The sequence below is a fragment of the Scomber japonicus genome, chromosome 6 (genome assembly GCF_027409825.1).
Source record: "Scomber japonicus isolate fScoJap1 chromosome 6, fScoJap1.pri, whole genome shotgun sequence".
Classification (NCBI taxonomy): domain Eukaryota; kingdom Metazoa; phylum Chordata; class Actinopteri; order Scombriformes; family Scombridae; genus Scomber; species Scomber japonicus.
Window position 1 is genome coordinate 8,275,903 of NC_070583.1, and position 19,983 is coordinate 8,295,885.

The 19,983-nt window shown below is 39.8% G+C and overlaps 1 protein-coding gene across 1 annotated transcript in view; it reads right to left on the reverse strand.

The window, feature by feature from the left end:
- zgc:153039 (uncharacterized protein LOC767698 homolog) overlaps nt 1-19,983 on the reverse strand; it is a 66,155-nt gene that overhangs the window by 44,858 nt on the left and 1,314 nt on the right. Inside the window, exons 2-6 of the mRNA XM_053321221.1 lie at nt 17,815-17,949; nt 16,414-16,551; nt 15,318-15,632; nt 13,189-13,296; nt 12,990-13,101 (exon numbers count right to left, since the gene is read on the reverse strand). Coding sequence (XP_053177196.1) covers nt 12,990-13,101; nt 13,189-13,296; nt 15,318-15,632; nt 16,414-16,551; nt 17,815-17,949 — 808 coding nt within the window. The remainder of the gene's footprint in view (nt 1-12,989; nt 13,102-13,188; nt 13,297-15,317; nt 15,633-16,413; nt 16,552-17,814; nt 17,950-19,983) is intronic.

The window sequence follows — 19,983 nt, forward strand, 5'->3', positions numbered from 1 at the left end:
TTGTATCAACTTAAGAATAAATAGAAAGTGACTTGATATGTTAGTGTTCTCTTGTTTGACAGAAACATACAGCTCTAAAAACAGTGAGGAAACAATCATAAACGATAAAGGTGTCATCATAAGACCAAAAACCAAACGTTTTGGTCCATTTGTCAGTATTTTCATACTTGCCATGAGCCCACTGAGGCCTTTTAAAAAGTGTAAATTTTTTTTTTTTAGCCTTTAAAAAACTTTTCATTTCCAAAAAAGAATAAGTAATTAAACAGCATGCCACAGTAGTTTTTAGAAAATGTTATTCATATTGGGGAAAATGTCTCAAAATATAAAAAGAAGGGCTGTCTGTGAAGATTCTCAGTCATACAGGTCAAGGTTATCCAAGGTGAGTTGAATTGAGTGCAGCTGAACTTGCTTGTAGATACTTGAATATGTTCCGTTTCTCATCCACGGCACCTCTTCAGTTCTAACTGATACATGATCATTTACATTTAATAGTTTTTGGACGACGACTGGAGTATATGGCACAGAGGAATAAGATAGATCTGGCTTTGGATAGAAAAACAATACTTGTTGGTTGGATCAGTGTATTGTAGGTTTTGGTCTTTTCATGGGATTTGTTGATAATAACAAAAATATAGAATATCACCAGACTCATCCTTTGGGTGTAAATCAATAGTCTCTTACTCATGGAGAGGCAGTTTGAAGGGATGGGACTGAAAGGTGGGATTGTTGAGAAACCTGTGATGACTATACCAGCTTGACTTCTTAGCTACTGTTTTCCAAGAAGTTCAAGTGTCTTTTCATGGTATATTTCAGAGCATGAACAACAGATTCTCGTCTTGATATTAAAAAACACACACACACACAAAAAAGTCGGCTTTGTATAAGTTGAATTAAAAGTGTATGGTACAAAAGTAAAAATGCAGTGCCTCAGCAGAACGACATGAAAAGGTGACAATTCTATGGCCTAATTTTCCACCGTGCCAGCAGGGGAAAAACAAATAACTCTTTCTGCAGGCAAAGCCACCACCAAAATCCTCAGAGCTTACTTCAAAAAGTCTTAACAGTAGCAGCCTGAACACGAGGATCTCAATTCGCAAAAGAGCTGTGTTACCTTTAGAGAGTCTGTATCTGGCCCGGTGTGCTTTGAATGAGCTCAGGCGTTCTTAAAGACAACTGAATCGACTCCATTACAATAAAAGCACCAGAACAGAACTACATCCTTTACTGCTGGGATTTAGTGTTGGTCTTTAACCTTGCTTCACCTTGACCTGTAAGTATTTTTAAGAGAGAGCAGGCACGATACACGAAGGACGAGAAAGCTGAACGGATGAAGCAAGCGGCTGAGGAAATGGTGGCAAACGGAGAGCAAAGAGGGAGGCAGGAGAGGGGTTGTAGGAGCCAGAGAGAGAGAGAGAGGGTGGGAGGGAGAGTTAAGTGCTCTCAGGGGAGCAGACTGTTGTTAAGGATTATTAAATGGGATCAATAACTAACAAGGCCTCTGTGCACACACACGCACACACACACTATCTTCTTCCCACCCCTTCCCTTCTCATCTACCCTCACTTATGCTCTACACACTAACGCTTCAAATCTACTGCACTCTTCTCAGCTTTTCTAGGGGACCGTTTTCTCATCCACATTTTCAAATGTTTATCAAATCTCTCCTGATAATCTCATCTCGTTTTATGACTGCTCTCCATTTCTACCATTTGCCATTTTCAGCCTCTCAGCTCAGTCAATTCTAGACAGAAGTCTCCCATCAATTGCAGAACATTTTATAGGTGAGCTGAAGTGAAACCAAAACTTCTAGGGTTCTGTGAATGGGAAGGAATGGCCAAAACGGCATTTGATGTTTGTAGACAGCAGATATTACAGCTGAAAGGTTTGACAGGTGACATTAAGAGGAGCGGTGTGGGTGGATATGATGGAAAATGGAGAAACAGTGGGTAACGCACACCAGCACATCATCTCCTCGGGATACACCACCGCCCTGTTTCCCAGCGTTAACGTGCATCGACTCTCCAGAGAGGCAGCTTTGTTTTCGCTTAATTCATTCAGCCTCATATTGTGTTCAGCTGACTTCTTCTTGAGTGGGTGTTATTTTGACACACAAACTGTGGTTGCGGTTGCAGTTGTGGTTGCTGAGAACAGTTAAGTTGAGGTTTCGAGCATGAATCAAAGAAAAAAACGTCTATTTAAGAATTTCTGTTTCTGTATGTGGACTTTGCTGTATCCATCTCATCCATTTGTAGCTATTTTTCATTGATACAACTCAGTAGTTACCTAGCTATGTCCCTATTCTTTATTCAACCAACTAAGTTCCAATTGGCCATCCAACTTCCAAAGATGTGGACGGCAATTAAGAGGCCTGGAACTAGACGACACCAAATCAGCACGTTACAGCTACAGTACCTGGACTACTTGTGCATGATTGTGAGGTATAATAAATGCACAGCTGTGTTGGAAGCATTTAATCAGAGCTGTACTTTTCTTAATCCTAATAAAAGTAACGTTGATGGAAAAGATGGCGAAACAAAGTGTATTTATTGGCTGCTCTGGAGCTTTCAATCGTGTCACATGATTCACCTGAGCATACTGATTTTTCCCTGTTGATTTGAATCTCTGATTTTAAGCCAACAAAGACGGTCGAGAAGCGTTTGAAGTGCTCACATAAGATGGAGATTTCAACATTGACAATTTTGTGACCACAGGGCACACCTCTTCTGCTAATGAAGAGTATGTGATAGAATTAAATTGACCACAGTGGTAAGACTGCTGTTGTCAAGATCAAGAATGAACTTTTCACATTTTAACATTTAATTATCATTTAAATGTGTAAAATCATGAAGGGATCACAGATAATAAACCCCAGAAATATTTTTTTCTAATTTTAACCCTCAAAGATACAAAGTTACAGAAGTTAGCTGGACATGAAGTGACATGATATCGACTCCCTTTACAGAATTTCTCGTGGAATCTGATCAAGACCATAAATGACCGGTTAGGTATTCATCAATTATAATAAATGTGAAATCACATACATAAACTGCCTGTTGTCTATTATGACAGAGTGGGCAGCCGACCAAATGTTTTGTTTCATTTTTTTATAAAGCCCAATATCTAAACCTCTCTGACACCCAAATCCTCCCTGTATTCCTCCCACGTCAATCCCTGCAGCTTTTAATTCAGACAAGACTTGATGTTGAAGACTTGGCCGCTGCCGCTGCCATTGTTACCCCCCCCCCCCAACTGAGAGAGAGGGGGCGAAAGTGACTGGAATCTCTGCAGTAGAGAGATACAGGGTGAATAACAAAAGGAAGGAGCACGGCTGTGTGGATGGATGGATGAATGATAGACAGGAAGAAGAGGAGGGAGAAAGGAGAGAGGGAAGCCAAGAACACTGCTGCGAGGTGATAGTGCCAGGAGTAAGGGATGGGGGAGGAGGCGGGAGGGGAGGGCAAAGAGGGTGAGGAGTGGGGGGGTGCAGGATAAGTCTGGACGAGGAGAAAGCCTGAGAATGAGAGGGGGGGAAGATGGAGTGTAGAATAAAACACATGGTCGTGATTGTATTTTGCAGACGAAGAACATAAACGAGAGCGGCTGAAAACATCATGGAGTAAAACTAGAGGAACTGTAGTCTTTAATGTCTGTATGAACCTGTTTCTGGTTTTTGAGTTTCCTCTGTACATGTCTGGAAAAAACTGTTAGTAAAGATCTGCTGTTGGGCACCTGTTGACCCTCAAGGAGGACCCCTGTGAACCTGGGGCTTTGGTGTACTGTAAAGTTCTGGGGCTCAGGCACAGTTGCCCACTTTGCCCACTTTGGTATTCCAGCCTTTCCTTGCACTGTTTGAAGCCCTAATTAATGCCTAACGACATTCATTTTGCCTATTAGCTCAGCATCCCAGGTCAGATTTACTCTGATGTTTCTTTAATACTACTTTAATACTGTTTAACTCACCAGAGATGTGTTTTATTACTGCAATCTCAACTCTTAATAGTTTGCAGGTTACTGTAAAATACTATCTGGGTCATAGGAACGGTTTATAAGAGTAGGAACTATGACAAAGAAAATAACAAGGTCGCTTGAGTGGTAGAGGGAATGAAGGTCCTGAGTCCTGTAGAATTGAAGGAGAGAATCTTGCTATTATAAAAGAGGTTGGTGAGTGACATACATAGTATGTGGGTAGAGATGAGAGAAAGAGTAGACATACTGCATGTTTTTTTGAAGGATGGAGAGAAAAAGGGGAAGGTGCAAAAAGACAACAAAAATGCAACCTTTGTGGAAAGTGAAACTGTCCACAATGAATGGAAGTAAATGCAATGCCGTAAAAAGTTTTCGTTCCATTCTGTAACTGAAGCTTTCCACAGAAGTGTATAAAAAACTAAACAATGAATGCTTTGAATAAACAGTAACACAGTGTGTGTGTGAGAGAGAGAGAGAGAGAGAGAGAGAGAGAGAGAGAGAGAGAGAGAGAGAGAGAGAGAGAGAGAGAGAGAGAGAGAGAGAGAGAGAGAGAGAGAGAGAGAGAGAGGGACATATATTGCCTTACACACAATTTATGACATTAATAAACACAGCACAAAAAGTAAGGAAATTTGTGTTTGGTGGAATATTTCTTGCTTCTGGGCAATAAATCTTATACCGTTGGAAAGCCTGTTTATTTCTTTTTTAAATGGAGCCACATTTGTAATAATAATAATAATAATAATAACAATAAATACTTTATTTTTGGATAGGGACCGTGCATATTGATAAGCATCAATATTAAAACATCTCTGTAAATATGCTGGATTATAGCAAAACTGCTAATTTGCACCCTTAGTCCCTAGTAAGGAACATGCATCTGTGGGATGAGCAGCAGTATCTGGGTTGCGCCCGTGTTCATATACATCTAGCTGTGTTTCTCTCATTTGTTTGTGATTGTAACTACCTGCCAATATATAATAATATATAATATATATACACTGAATCTACATAAAAGATATTGCTTAATGTAGTATACAGTATGAGCTGTTCAGAATACCAAAGACAGTTACCAAAGATACTAAAAAACACTGCTTTCAATATGAATGTACAATTACTACATCAAATCTGTTTTTTTGGCAGTTGCTCAATACCTCTAATTTAAAAAAAAAAGTATTATAAATGTCGTACAAGGATTATAAAAAAAACCATCAGCATCTTTCACCATAGGTTCCATGTTATATGTTGCATCTAGTGCTATAGTAAGGCATGGAATTGTTATGGGGAAGCTTACGGGTGTGGGACTGGCTGTCCACAATGAATGGAAGTCAATCCAATGTCCTAACAAGGATAGCTGCGTAAGCTTGTGTGTGTGTTTGAGAGTGGGGCGGAGGTGCAGAGGAGAGAGACAGAGGCACTTCAGGGGGTATGTGAACTGCACGCACATTCACCAGGCTGCATGTCAGAGATAGCACTACAAAAGAGGGCCCAATAGATTCAAATTAATATAATTATCAAGTCGGTTATTAATACAAAAGCGTCTATAGCACGGAGCAGATTAGCACACAGGTCACTGCAGCGCAATACTGTGGAGAAGCAGCATTTACACGCGCACACACACGCACGCACGCACACACACACACACACAAAAAGAAGTCAATCAACCAAAGACAGAAACCCCCACAGTTACAACAGATACTAACCCAGTTAGTTAATATTCTAGCAGGAAACCAGATCTAACTACATAAAAAAATTGTGGAGCAACAGAGTGAGTTGTCATGCTCATTCTATTGCTTTAAGTGTCCACACACACACACACTACCAAAAGGGCCTGATAAAGTAGCGACAGGGCAATCTGTCATGGCTGGCTAGCTGGTCACATGAGGTTAATAGATTCCCCCCCGCCCCCCCCATCCCCCTTATCTCACATCCCTTCAGCCTTCATCGCCATCATCACCGGCCCTCTTACCATAATGGCATATCATCAGCGATAATCTGGAAAACAGACAAAATATGGGGCCCACTCTATTAACGGTGACCTGGAAACCAGTTGTACAGCTTTCACATCCAAATGAGCTCAATTTTCTTTGCGGCGGCTAATAGCTGTGAAGCTGTGAATGTGCTGGAAAACTGCTCTGGTACTGTCACTGAATCTACAAAGTTAATCTCACAGCAGTCACAGGGTTTTCCCGCTGTGGACCGGGTGGAAAATTCCATAATGTCCTATAACAAAGTTGCATAACCAACATGGAATGCTTCGGAAAATGTTGTCAATGCCACAAATGTGTGATTCAAAAAAAAGAAAAAAAAAGGTAAAGTGTGGCTATTCTGACGAGTCATTCAGTGGAACCTGTGATTTGTGGACATGATTTCCTTACTTTCCCTACCAGAAACTTCCCCAAACCAAAATTCTCTGATGTAGCAAGAAGTCTACCACCTTTTTGGGGAAGTCCACACACATACAGAGCATAACAGAAGCATACTGACTGTTGAGGTTGTGGTTCATGTTAAAACCAAGTCTGAACTAGCTGTGGCTGTCAGCTCTGGGTTAAACTACCTCATCCCTCGTTATAATGAGTCCACCACTGACAGTCTCCATCTCCCCTGCTCGCACCTAAGCAAGGGCGCCTATGTCGACTCACTGATACAGGTAGGCAGTTATAAAGAGGTACCCTTACCCTTCAGTAGCCTACAATCATTTTCAATGCCCATTCTCCCCACCTCCCTGACATTCACTTTTAAATACAATCTTAACTGCTTTGCCTTTAAAGCTATGATGCAGAACTACAATTTGTGGAGGGTAGCAATTTAGAAGTGCCTGATGAAAAGGTTAGTTCATCACTGGGAATAGTCTCTTTGAAAAGGGAAGCCTGGCTGGTTGGTGAGAGAGTGTGACTGCCACCCTTTGGCAAACCCGCGCAACTGCGACAGACGCTGTGGATTCACTCTTTTGCTTTCATTATTGAACAATCAGTGGAGTCATGCATCAAAAATGTGGATGTTTTCAATAGAGAGAGAGGCACAGCTGGAATCAAACCGGTAACCCTGACAGTATTAGCATAATGCTAAACTCATTCTGCAACTTTAACACCCCCGCATTCATACACACATGCACACTTGGTAAATGGATGGTATTCTTGTGCCATGTGCTCTTTTTCTACACTATAACTGGTGTATAAACTGACAGATAATATATATTTTTTAATATGAATAAGAAAGAGTAAGTATTTATTACTGTATATACAATTCAACTTATTATATTCATTAACTTAGTATTTACTTCCTCACTTTAAATAACTTAGAAAGCGTCCATTTATGAAGGTCATGAGATGTTGCTGACGGATTCATAAGTGAGCGGACCTTGAGTTTAAAAACATATCATTAAATATGATTATAGCTTAATTATAATGTGTTCAAACAACTTATTTGGTGTTCATATGCTACTTATAAATGTTAAATAAGGGGGTATAAAGTGTACCCAGCCCCTCCACACAGTGACATAAAAGTGAGATACAGTAGCACCATGGCTGGAATAACCCTGGTGTCTTATCTCAGGCACGGCAGCTTTCCTGGCATGTGGCGTGTTAGCGTCACAACATGAAGGATGACTTTAATAGAAGCAGTTATATTTTAACCCGAGATCATTTGGTTAGTTTCCATGTTTACATGATTTCATGACAGGAAAGAAACTGCTGCCCGCCTGTCTGACACATGTGTGAGCTGTGAGAAGTTGACATGAACAACAGCTGTGAGAAAAACGTAGGATGAGTAACTTTTGTTTGGTTTTTTTTTTGTCTCAAGATCGTCTCTATACTGATAATCCAACATTTTCATAAGTGGGCCAACACACGCTGTAATTACTCTTTTTATATAAGTTTTGTTTCACAAAATGCACTTTGGGTAGCATCCATAATAGATGACCAGTTTTTCCTCATTTCTAGAACCATTTGCACTTGTGAAATGGATGTTACTTGGATACTGTGATAAATATTGTCCGTTTTCTAATTTCCTTACAGGAAATCAATAAAGTTTTATCATGCACTTTAGGTATTGCTTGTAATGTTTGTTTTTTCCTAGGAGTGAGTTGACTGAATGGAGTAGAAGCGGTGGTGAATGTAAATGTTTTTTTGCGAGCAGAAGATGAAATACAGTGCAGTACAATGCCTACATACAGGTAATAATACACAAGCTATTTCCTCCATTACAAAATTAAAGTTGGATATTAAAATAGCTTGTTCTCCAGCGAGGCCTGTCACTGTCACTACAAGAGCACTTATCATCTCCTGATAGTGGCTGCTGGCCAGTCAATGGGTGCATTCTTATGAGCTGGGTGCCAAATAATGTCTGGAGACATTCTTTTTTTCTCCACAGTCAACAATAAGACTATTGTGTTAATCTGTGAAAGTGAAAGCAGTAAATTCCAGCTATTACAATGCAGAAGGGAAATGATCACGGGGAAATTCATTTTACGAAATACAGAAAATCCTGAAAAAAAAAGAAAAAAAAAGCAAGATGAGGAACAAAGATGAGGCAATGTACCAAATCAGTACAACAGGTTAACTTTTGTTCCTGTTTTCTTAAAAAAAAAATAGAATTCAAAAATCACAAAGTGAGACATCTGGCCTATACCGCATATGAAGAGAAATGAATGCACAACAAGGAAATTCTCTCTCTCTGTGAAAGTTTTCCTAGTGCTTCTGAGAAGTTATTTCACGCTTTCTACAGCTAGATAAAACTCATTATCAGTTCAATTCCGGTCAACCCCAATAAACCAAACCACCCCGAGCTAACTGAAGATAAGACGGAGGAGTGACGTCCCGTACATGAAACCAATAAAACTGGATTTTACACCCTGTGTGTGCAAACGTCTTTATGTATTTTATAATTGAGCAACCTGCCCGGCTCTTTGTTTTTCTTTTAACATTACTGTTCTGTTTCTTTGGTGACCCTACATTAACATTTAGCAGTCCTAGTTGTCTATATGTGCTTTTTTACAATGTGACGTCCCTCTCTCCCTTTTTCCTTGGGCTTCTTGACTCAGGAGCCAGTGGGTGGGACTAGAGGACGTCAGGGAAACTACCTACACCTGTGTAGTTTAGGCCTCAGCTTCTTTAGCTGGCTGCTTTGTAATTACTTGTTCTCTTCTCTTCCTGCCAGGCCTCCACCAACCAGATGGGTTAGACTTTTGGGTTTTGGTTTTGGTTGGCACATATCGCACAACACATTTCACTCATCCATACACTGCATTCATGACTGATAGAACTGATAACATTGTTATTTAGCTTATGTTTGTAATAAATATTATTTTAGATACGTGTTGTCATGTGTGATTCCCATTTCTGTTATGGACTTTGAGCCAGCAAGTACACAAACACACTGGCACTGTCTGGTGTTTGCCTATATTGTCTCTAGTCTTAAGTGCATACTTGGCATCATAATCTCATATCCCACTTATGATCTCGTTCCACTTTGCTGATTCCATTTGATTTTATCTGATCACTGCTAAACAGAAACCACAACACACACCCTTTGCTTAGCTAGAGAACAGGACTACATATCTCTCACCAACCTTTGATGATAAAAACCATGTTAGACTTGTTTTCACTACAATTATGGGGTCACATTTACACAACACGTGTCCACATGTGTCCCTAATGTGGTGACAGTATTCCACAGATGCGTTCAGAGCTCTGCATTTGTGATTAGGACTCACTTTCAGGCCAAGTGTGAACAAGCCCCAGCACCTCTTTGTTGTGTCATGTGAGTAGAGGCTCAGTGCTGTCAATATCCCACTTCAACACACTGACGCTGCCTTCCTTCATTGATGACTGAAAAGCTATATCTCCATCAGAAAGATTTTTTTTTTTTACAAGAGAAACTGTTTTAAATGTCTATGGTGATAATAAAAACATGTAAATAATATACAGCTATATTATACACAGTTAATATGTGTGATTCCAGAGGGCCAATACAGTACTGCAAAGGTGGATAAGGTGTGTTGAGAAATTCTTATCAGTAAGTGTGTGTGGTAGGCGTACGCTGGGAGGACATAGCTGCAGGGTAAGTGATGGCAGTATTGATCTCTGATGCTCTTTTATAGCCCTGTCATGTCAGTTTAGCACCTTGGCAACACTTGCTTTAGAGTTACATCAATACTGAACTCTGGCACTCAGCAAAAGACAGATAGAAAGAGACAGATAGAGCGAGTAATGGAGAGGGCCGACAAATAAAGAGAAAGAAGTAAATCCCCGCCGCAACATCAAAGTAAAAGACCTCAACACTTTCACCTTATAAGTGAAGAGATGAGGGAACACACACCAAAGACTGTTAGCTGCATGCTAACAATTAAAGGGAGATTTCACCATAAATATGTCTTGAGGGTCAAAAGAGGGGTTTACATGAGCGTCGAACTCAACTAGGGTCATGGCATCCTTTGAAGTCTTTTGTCATTATTGTGAATACAAGCTAAACTGAGTTGGTCTCTTCCATGAAAAAAAGCAAGCTACAAACATTTTCGCTAATTTGGAGCAATCGAAGCTTCCATTAGCATGTATTCGATGGTCAAAATAATTTCTAAGTGAAGTAGTCCTTTAAGAGTATTCAATGTTGTGTGGTACGCCACTAACAATAACTTAAAACCAGGAAATGAAAAAAAAAAAATAGCTTTGAAGCTAACTCGCCAATGCTAACAGGAATAGAATAAAGAATATCATACTAAGTATAACAAGTCAATGTGAGTAGACAGTTAATAATAAGTGAATGAATTAACATACAGTTGTTTATTGGAAAACAAAAATCAAACTGGCTGTTCAAAATGTGTACTTCTAAAAGAATTTACTGTCTACTATCATTCAAAATACTGTATGCTAAAGTGTTAGCACGTTATCAAAGAACCAGTGATGGTTCAGGCATCTAGTCAGGATGACTCCTGGATGCCTCCCTTTGGAGGTGTTCCAGGCACGTCCAACTGGGAGGAGACCCCGGGGTAGACTCAGAATACACTGGAGGGATGATATATCCCTTCTGGCCTGGGAACACTTTGAAATCCCCCAGGGGGAGCTGACGAACGTTGCTGGGGAGAAGGATGTCTGGGTTACGTTGCTTAGGCCTGATGCCACCGCGACCCAGCATCGGATAAGTGGCAGAAAATGGATGGATGGATGGATGGATGGATGATCTATTGACTACAACAGTCATTTTGGAGTCTGCCTTCTCATCACGTAATGCTGTAATTTAAAGGCCCTGCACACACTTACACAGATGTTTCCAGTTTATCTGAGTAAACTTCATCAGAGTACAGTGTAGCAGTGTACAAACTGTGACATTTCTCTGACTCTCCTCTATTAGTTACTAGTTAAGACATGTTATCACTTTTTTGTAAGTTTGTATGGCGAACATGATAACAGAGCAGCATTAGCATTCATTTGGAGCCATGTTTCTAACCACCTGATAAATGTAAGTCCAATATTCACTCTTCATGTAGCTCTGTTCAAATTGGGAAGGAAATATCTGTGTCTTTAGCTAATCTTTAGGTATTCTTCACAAGCTAGTTGCTATCTTTGTCTGCTGTTTGCCGCCAGGAAGGTAGTGTACAGCTGGTTTATTACATACACAATACTAGTGGTAAGACTGTACCGAAGCCTGTACCAGGGAAGTTGCAAGACAGACAACCAAAACAATTATCTGAAAAACACTCAAATGCTCTGTGGAGCTAAGGAAAAAAACGGAAAAGTAAGGTGATAATTCTCTGTGGGTTTGTCAATAAACGTGGAGGCTTTCACCTTACACATAGTCATTTTATCCCTGATATTGATTAGTGCAGCTTTAACAGTCTTGGTTCAATATGTTTAGTGACCTCACATGATTGCAGCATAGCTCAAAATAAGAACCTGAGGTCTAATGAGCTAGAACAAGTGAAAACACCTGTGTCTGTGTGCAGGGCCTTTTGCCAGTTGGACATCTCCCTGAAAACCACAAATGTTCCAGTGTAATGGTGGAGCATTAAGGAGGAGTAACAGATTTGTAGTTACACTCTGGGGAGACTGGTACATTAGAGGACCTTATGCCAACACACTGTTATATCCTGGTTGCTGCTAATCATTCATTCATTCATTCATTCAAGAGGAAAGCAACGACATTTCATCAAGTCAAAATTATTCAGTTACGTAGCTTCACGTAAGCACATTGTTTTAATGTGTCATTATTATTATATGCTTCTTTTACTGTTGTTGATCATTGCCTGGATGGACATTTAGCTAAGACTTAACACTGCAAAGAGTGCAATTTTAAGACATTGTTGGATATAACCTGATCCAATCAGCTTTCAGTCAGGTTAAGTATGCTTTTATGGTTGGATGAATGTGTTGCTGCTCCTACTCAACATTTTTAATTATATGTATTGAAGCTGCATTATACAGTAATTGCTACTCATTTGAATAACACAGCTGAGTGCAAACATTCAGAACAATGAATAAAGGGTTTCTTTTTCTAAACTGTCAATGCTCCAGTGTCAGAAACAGGCTTGGACCTACGGGTCATTCTTGCACCGAGGTTCTGCTAATGGCCTCATGCGTGCTCCCATGTGTTCGCCCGCTTGCATTCATGCATGCTGCGGGTGTTCTGATCGATTAACTGACACCTGGTGTCGGCTAAGGTTCACTCACAATAGATGGTCTTGTAGTTGGCTTCCGCTGATGCGCCAATTTTGTTTAGTGAAGCAGAAAATGAACCCTGTTTGCATTATCTGATGGCCACTAAGATTCCAATTTCATCTGCTGAAAACAGAACATGCTAACATTTATTACTACAGGAATGCACTTGTGCTCTTATTAACCCAGAGGTTTAATGAACTTTTTTGGATCTATGTGGATTAATGTTCGATTATAGGTATTTTCTCTGCTCTTTTAGTTTGTTTTTAGATGTAAATTACAGGTAGTCTCAAACTAATGACACCTATGTGAAAATGAGGATATCAATCAATGTAAAAAAGTGTGTGTGTGTGTGTGTGTGTGTGTGTTACTGACCGGTCACAGGAGCAGGCCACCAGCACGCTGAGCAGGTTGTAGATGATGAAGGTGAAGATGACGGCAGTGATGGTACCCCGAGGGATGGAGTAGCTGGGATTCTTCAAGTCGCCTGGTAGATACACATGTTACACATTCTTTGTTCATACTGCTATGCTGGTAATCAGGTCACACACACACACAACTCAATCTGACCTACCTGACATGTTAGAACCAGCCATGATTCCGGTGCAGCCGTTAAACATGACGGCGAAAACAGTGGTGAAAGTCATCATGGTATTTGTTGTGTAATCCGTAGTGTAGTCGGCTGTTGGAAGGGATAACAACAGATAAGCCATTGTAGATGTGCTTTTTATCAACATCATCGGTCTTCAAAACGGCAAGTTCAATATGGAGGCTGATAACGGACACTGCTCCATACAGGTGTAACACCGGACTTCATCATGTTTTACAGCTTTTGAGGAAACCGTTCACCACCAATCTTTACTGTAGTTTTACAGAGCAGCATCTACTGAATCACAGGGAGCGGGATTTAATCAGAAAAAAAAAATCTATTTCAAAGCTGAGAGCTGTGCAAAGGCATCTCAATGTTTCTCTCTTTTTTTTTTAATTAGTTAAATTTATGTAGCGCCTTTCACAAACCCAAGGACGCTTTACAGAGAGAAAAAGAAGTTTTAATTCAAAATCAATCATTCAGGTTGGATGTGCGCATATTTAAAATAAATATCATATCTACTACTTTACCACTCGCAAGACAGTTTGATGGAATGAAACGAACACCCACAAACAACCAGAGACTTCCACTGCTGTCTCCACTCAAGCCCTTTGCTCCTTACAATGTCATCAGAAACTTAATGACCATGAGGCATCTTAATTAGAAACACCTAATTGCTTTTTATCTCTGGACTTAAAAATATTCGTAATATTCAATGAAATCAGAGCTATTAACATTAAAATGTCTGTGTGTATGCGTGTGTGTGTGTGTGTGTGTGTGTGTGTGTGTGTGTGTGTGTGTGTGTGTGTGTGTGTGTGTGTGTGTGGTTCACAAATCAGGATTATTCAAAGCTTGTGTGTGTGTAATAGTGCTCACGAGTGCCCGAGTTACAGCAATTAGCTTAATAATCATGTGCTTGGATCTAAATCCTTGCAAACAAGAGTGGAAGGTTGAGTTGCATTACTGTGGCCTTTCAGAAACTGAGATCATGTAAACCTTCTACTGACAGATCAATCAAAATTCCACTTCTCCACCAGCAGGGCAGGAAAAGATTATCTACTTTCAGAAAAACAGGTTCACACCGGTGGCAACAGAACGAAACGTTTGCCACCACCGCTGCAGACACTCGCGTTTCTACTTTGATTGGATTACATTGGAGGGATCCTGTCCTTGTCTCTGCACTAGCAACTCTTATATGAACAGCAGAGTTAGCAGTGAGGAAGGCCGCAGTGCCAAGGAAGTATGGGTGCATTCCAAATAAAGGAAAACCTCTTTGGTGTGGATTTACTGAAATAAATGTGCAATACATGCCTAAGTCACTGAGGTCATTCTTCCAATGGGCAAAAGTTTAATTCTAAAATTCCAAAGTCACATTAATAACTATTATTATAATGTTTTGTGGATTGTTGTAATGCAATAAGTCAGTAGAAACAACCCAGTATGTTTCCCAGTTAAACTCTCTCTCTCTTATTAAAAGCTTTGTACTGTGTGATGGCTTAACTGGGAGCTAAATCTAGGCAAAGCTTTATGATGTACATTGCTTCAGTCAACATAAATCATTGTTCTTATTAGTAGCAGTAGTAGTGGTAGTGATCAAACTGATTAGTGAATTGCTGTTCACTCTAAGGCGACTTGTGAAAAAAAAAGGTGTAGGTGCAGAGTCAATTATCAACTTGGACCCATATCCACACCCTGACTGTGTCAATAAGGCTGTATAAGCTTACAGCTGTGCAACTTTGTACTGTATATGCTTTTAAAGTAGCCCACATTTGTCAAAACCACCATGCTGTACATTATTTACTCACTGTTTTTCAGTTTCAGGACCCATCGATATGCTTAATTTAAGTTTGTGATAGGACTAATGGCAACATCTCTGCATCATTCATAACTGTCTAGTTCTAGTGTTGAGCTTCAAAACCACCAAATCAAAATGGAAAAGTTTATTATGTTTTATGTTTGTGGCTTTGCCTTTACTTCATAACCTGTCCTCCCATTAATAATAATTTGAATGGTAAAGGAAGTAAACACCTTAGGCATAAACTAGGGTACTCCATACACGCTTGAAAGAACCTCATCCGCAGTACAGTTTTAAGAATCGGTCTTCTCCACCTTACCCCATAGGTTCCCGAGTAACGTGTCCAACTTGAAACCGGTAAAGTTTGCCGTGGTGGGAGACGTTCTGTTAGTAGGGTTGGGCACGGCGGAACGGGGCAGGGTGATGGTCCGAGGGCCGACGGCAAAGAAGCTGACGAAGATGGTGCACAGGACGAACATGACCACCAGGAAGATGAGAAAGGTGGCCTTGGCGTAGATGTGGGCTCCCACCATGCACACCAGCAGACAGAGCAGGGCGATGGCTGTGCCATAGAGCAGAGACCACCAGTAACCCGACGGCAGAACCTGGTAAGGAGAAGTGGCCAGGGTCCCGTCTGGGGATGGATAAGATGGGAGGGGTTTTGAACAATTGACTGACAGGATATGTTCAAATAAGGTGTATGAACAATGAAACAAAACCAAACCCAAACCTTTTAAGCTTTATTTACCCAGGAAAAATGTATATTTACACAGTTCTATGCATTAACACCTGGAATTACCCCACAATATTCTCTGAGTTCCTGACCTTCCCATGATTTTGCTTGACTTTCTACAACCATCCCTCCATCACTTAAACCCTTTCCGTTTGTTACATTGTAGTTTTTTTAGAGTCTTGTCTTAGTTTGTCTGGTGTCTTCTTAATTAAGATGAAAAACCTCCAACTAAACTAAAGATGCTAGAAAATGTAGTGAGCTATATTTCTGTAAAATCAATGATTCGTAAAGTTAACAAATATTCCCTGTCGTATTCCAAAACCAAATAACCTCATGGTATTATGATTCATGTTGTTGTTATAATTTGTAAAATTAATAACCAGGGATGTCATGAAATAAATCACAGTCATACTGATTTTTAGGGTTGGTAGATCTTCACCAAACCCAACCAAATCCATCCTAGGCCTGGGTTGGATTATCAATCAAATATTTTAGGGGGTATGTCATTCTCAATTTGGTTTCTTTTTGTTACTGTTATACCCAGTATTAAATACACCGCTCCAGATCTCCAGACATTCCATGATGTTCATGACAACGAGGAATGCTCTTTTTATTCCAACTAAAATGCCAAAAAAGTATGCCAATCCATCAGCATTTTACAAGCTGTTAAAATAAAACGTACCTTCTGGCACTCCGAAGGTGGCCACAATGGCTTCAACCAGACCCAGCACGTAGAGAGCGCTGCCGCATACATTAGCCAGGAAGAACATGATGCCGATACTGCCGCCGAACTCTGGACCCAACGCTCGGCTGATCATGTCTGAGCTACGTTAAGGGAAGGTTGTTGGGTTCAAAGACAGAACAGATGTGCTTTGTATTGTGTAGACACCGGTTTTGTGTGTCAGTCCTTGGCAGGTAACATGAGGGAATATCCCCCCCCCCCCCCCTTCTTTTTAACATAATTGTTTTTGGGACATTTTGTCTGTATTGGGTAGAAGATGGGTAGAGCTACCAGAGCACACCACATGGGAATTCTTTTTTTTGTGGTTGCCTCTTGTACAAAGGGTTGCTTTCTGGCCATATTATAATTAGGTTACAGAAAGAGTTATGGTTAAGATTACTTTAAAGCTAAAGATTGGCTTTAGAGTTAGGCAAGGGTGTAAATTCCACTGGGGATTTAATTTTCCAAAATCCTAAATCCAAGTTTCTAACACTTTTAAAGTTTAAGGTTGAATTTCTATGGAAAATTATGATACATTCATCTTATTCCCCTTTAATTATTACTATGCACTCAGAGCAAAATGATTAACTAGAAGCAAAAAAGGGTATCTTTTAGCCCCAGGTGTCACCTAGCAGGTTATATACATCCTATCTAGTCTATGTTATTGGTGGAGGTTGCTGAAGCTAATATATGCTACCTCAGAATAAGACTAAAGGTTATACTCAGGGCTAAAACACGTACTTCCACCTTCTCTGTAACCTTCTCCTTTTAATATTAACCCCCAGTCTTTGAGTTAAGAATACAATTTTAAGAGGTTCCTTTGATCCAGCTTCAGTTTTGCGAGCTACAATCTAAATTTTATCACATATAAGCAAATGAACATTTGTGTTAAGCAGCAAGTTGCCCAATTAGTGTATTTTGATGAGTGTTTAAGGTACTGCTATTATTATAGTGCATTTAATTATCTACAGGAGGTCACAACACCAACAACAACAATAATAACTGACTGCCAAAGAAAAAATGTTTTTTATGTACTGTAAGTGTGTCCAAGTTCACCCTACATGCTCATGCATGTTTTTCAATCTAAGATCATGTGGCCTCTCCTGCCAGATAAACAACATTGATTAGTTTCATTTACCAAATTCCTGGCAAGCAGTCATACTGGCCTGCATCCCAAATATGGCACTGAACAGCGTCCCATAGTGCAGATAATGAACAAATCAGGTTCCAATTAGCATAGCTATACAAATACTGCACAATGCAACGCTAGAATGAGGAAACAGGACACACTGCTGAATGTTGTTGATGCTACACTGACGGTCTCATGCACATATCATGTAATGATGTGTAGGAAGAGGATACAGTAGGCTCCCCCAGCATCCAGGGCTCCATTGGTGGAGATGGCGCAGACTGACAGCACAGTCATACAGATGATGAAGTAGGCCACCAGGAACATAGCAATACCTTGGTACAGTCCAGCATGGCCAACTACGAATCCTGCAGAAAAAACACACAAACAGATATAGACATGTAGAGACCTGAGCACCAGATAGCTATGGTCAGACTGTCAGCTGGTAGAAAGCAGAACTTTGATCTTGGCGGTCATAGGTCTGCTTTAAAAAGGAAGTTTAACTTTCCTGGAAAGAGTCTGTACTTGAATTCACATGATCTATATCTCTAAAATCTATAAGTCAGTTGATTCATCACCACAATCTATGTGAAGTGAAACTGGAATCACATGTTGAAACAATTCCAGTTTACAGCCTTTACTGTAATGCTGACATCTGTAGTTCTTACTGTACCACAAAAGAATCATTCCTAATTTAAGCAACTCAAGCAAAAAAAAAGAAGAAGAAAAGAATCTAATCAAAACCAAAGATTTTGACCGTTTTCAACCACTGAGAAATACCACTTCTTTCACAAGTTTGGTCCCAGCATCTTCATCAATGTTACTTTTTTTGATCATGACACACGCGTGCTTCTTTCACATGATTTCTAAGGTACATTTTGTATATAACTTAAAATATCCAAATTGAAGTAGTTTTCTTGCAATGTCAAAAAATGTAATGTAAAATGTTACTGTCAATCAATCGTTGCATTCTTTTCATTGGAAATCTCTCAAGTCTCACACTGTTTGTTTTTCTTTGTTGAACTTGAGTTGGTAAAATCAAATTCATACAGTTTACCAGTTGGTATTATCAAAAAAAGGTAGGCTGATTCACTGCAAATGTTTGCTAACTCTTAGTTTAGTTTACCCATATCCTTAACCCTAACCCATATTAGTCGATCAATCAACTTGTCGATCAATCATGCAAATAAATAAACTCCATAACCTAGTTCCCATGCTGTTATCTCATCTCTGTGTTAATATCAGCGCTCTCTTCTTTTCTTCTTTACGTGATGCCTTTTTTTTTTTCCTTTTTAAAAAGAAATCTCAGCGACACATTTCTTTTAATAATCCACTGATGGATTACATGTTTGAGTTTTACTAGCCGAGCAAATAGATACACTCTGTAAAGGAATACCAATGCTAGCAACAGGTGTGTCACATAACCACGATCTCAAATCTTGATCAGCATTGTCATGTGCATCTAATCAAAGTGTGCGATAAGGCATCAGTGTCACTTCACACCGTGTCAGATATGCATTTTCCACACTTTCTACTGCTGTGACCTTTGAGTGCATATATTTAAATACAATCAGCCACTGTGACTAACGGTGTAATGCAGCAACCGCCTTCATCATCATGTGATTTCAACTTATAGCACTAGTGTAGATAAAACTGCAGATGATCAAATCAGGAGTTTCATCTCACGAAAATAAGTGAAACATGGTCAGGGAAAGTTTTAGAAAAGGTTTGTACAGCAATTTTTTTTTTTTTTTTTGTAGAATTGAATAAAGCAGATGTTTTGAATTGAAATACCAAAATAATATGATTTACTGGGATATGTTTGGCCATGGTAGTGAGTGTAAAATGAATGATATATCTCTCCTTTCACATTCATGTTGTGCCTTTAACGGCTGATGAATTTACTGTAGTTTCACATCCACAATGAAACTACTGTGAGTTCCTGTGCAGACTGGCATGTTTCAGTGTGAGAATAGTAGTCTTAAGTCCTACACTGAAAAGAAAGAAAAAAACCTATTATGCATGTTAATGTGAGTTTGTGCATGCATGTGTGTGTGTGTGTGTGTGTGTGTGTGTGTGTGTATGTGTTATGTGTGTCCACTCCACAGCAGCTGACATCTCACGAGACTAAGGGAGGGGAGTCGGGGAGGGGGTTGGGGAGGGGGTTGGTGAGGAAGTTGGGGAATGAGAGAGAGAGTTAGAAAATAACTAGAGTGGGATAACAAAGTAGAAACACCCCAATAACCAAAACACAGATAAAAGGAGAAGATGTGAAAGGCTCTTTCTAAGCATCACTCCTCTTTTTTACACTTTGACAGCAGAAATGTGAAACCTGGGTGTGTATGTCATATCATGATTACTAGCATCACATGCACATTTTTTCATAAGAAAACGGAACTTTT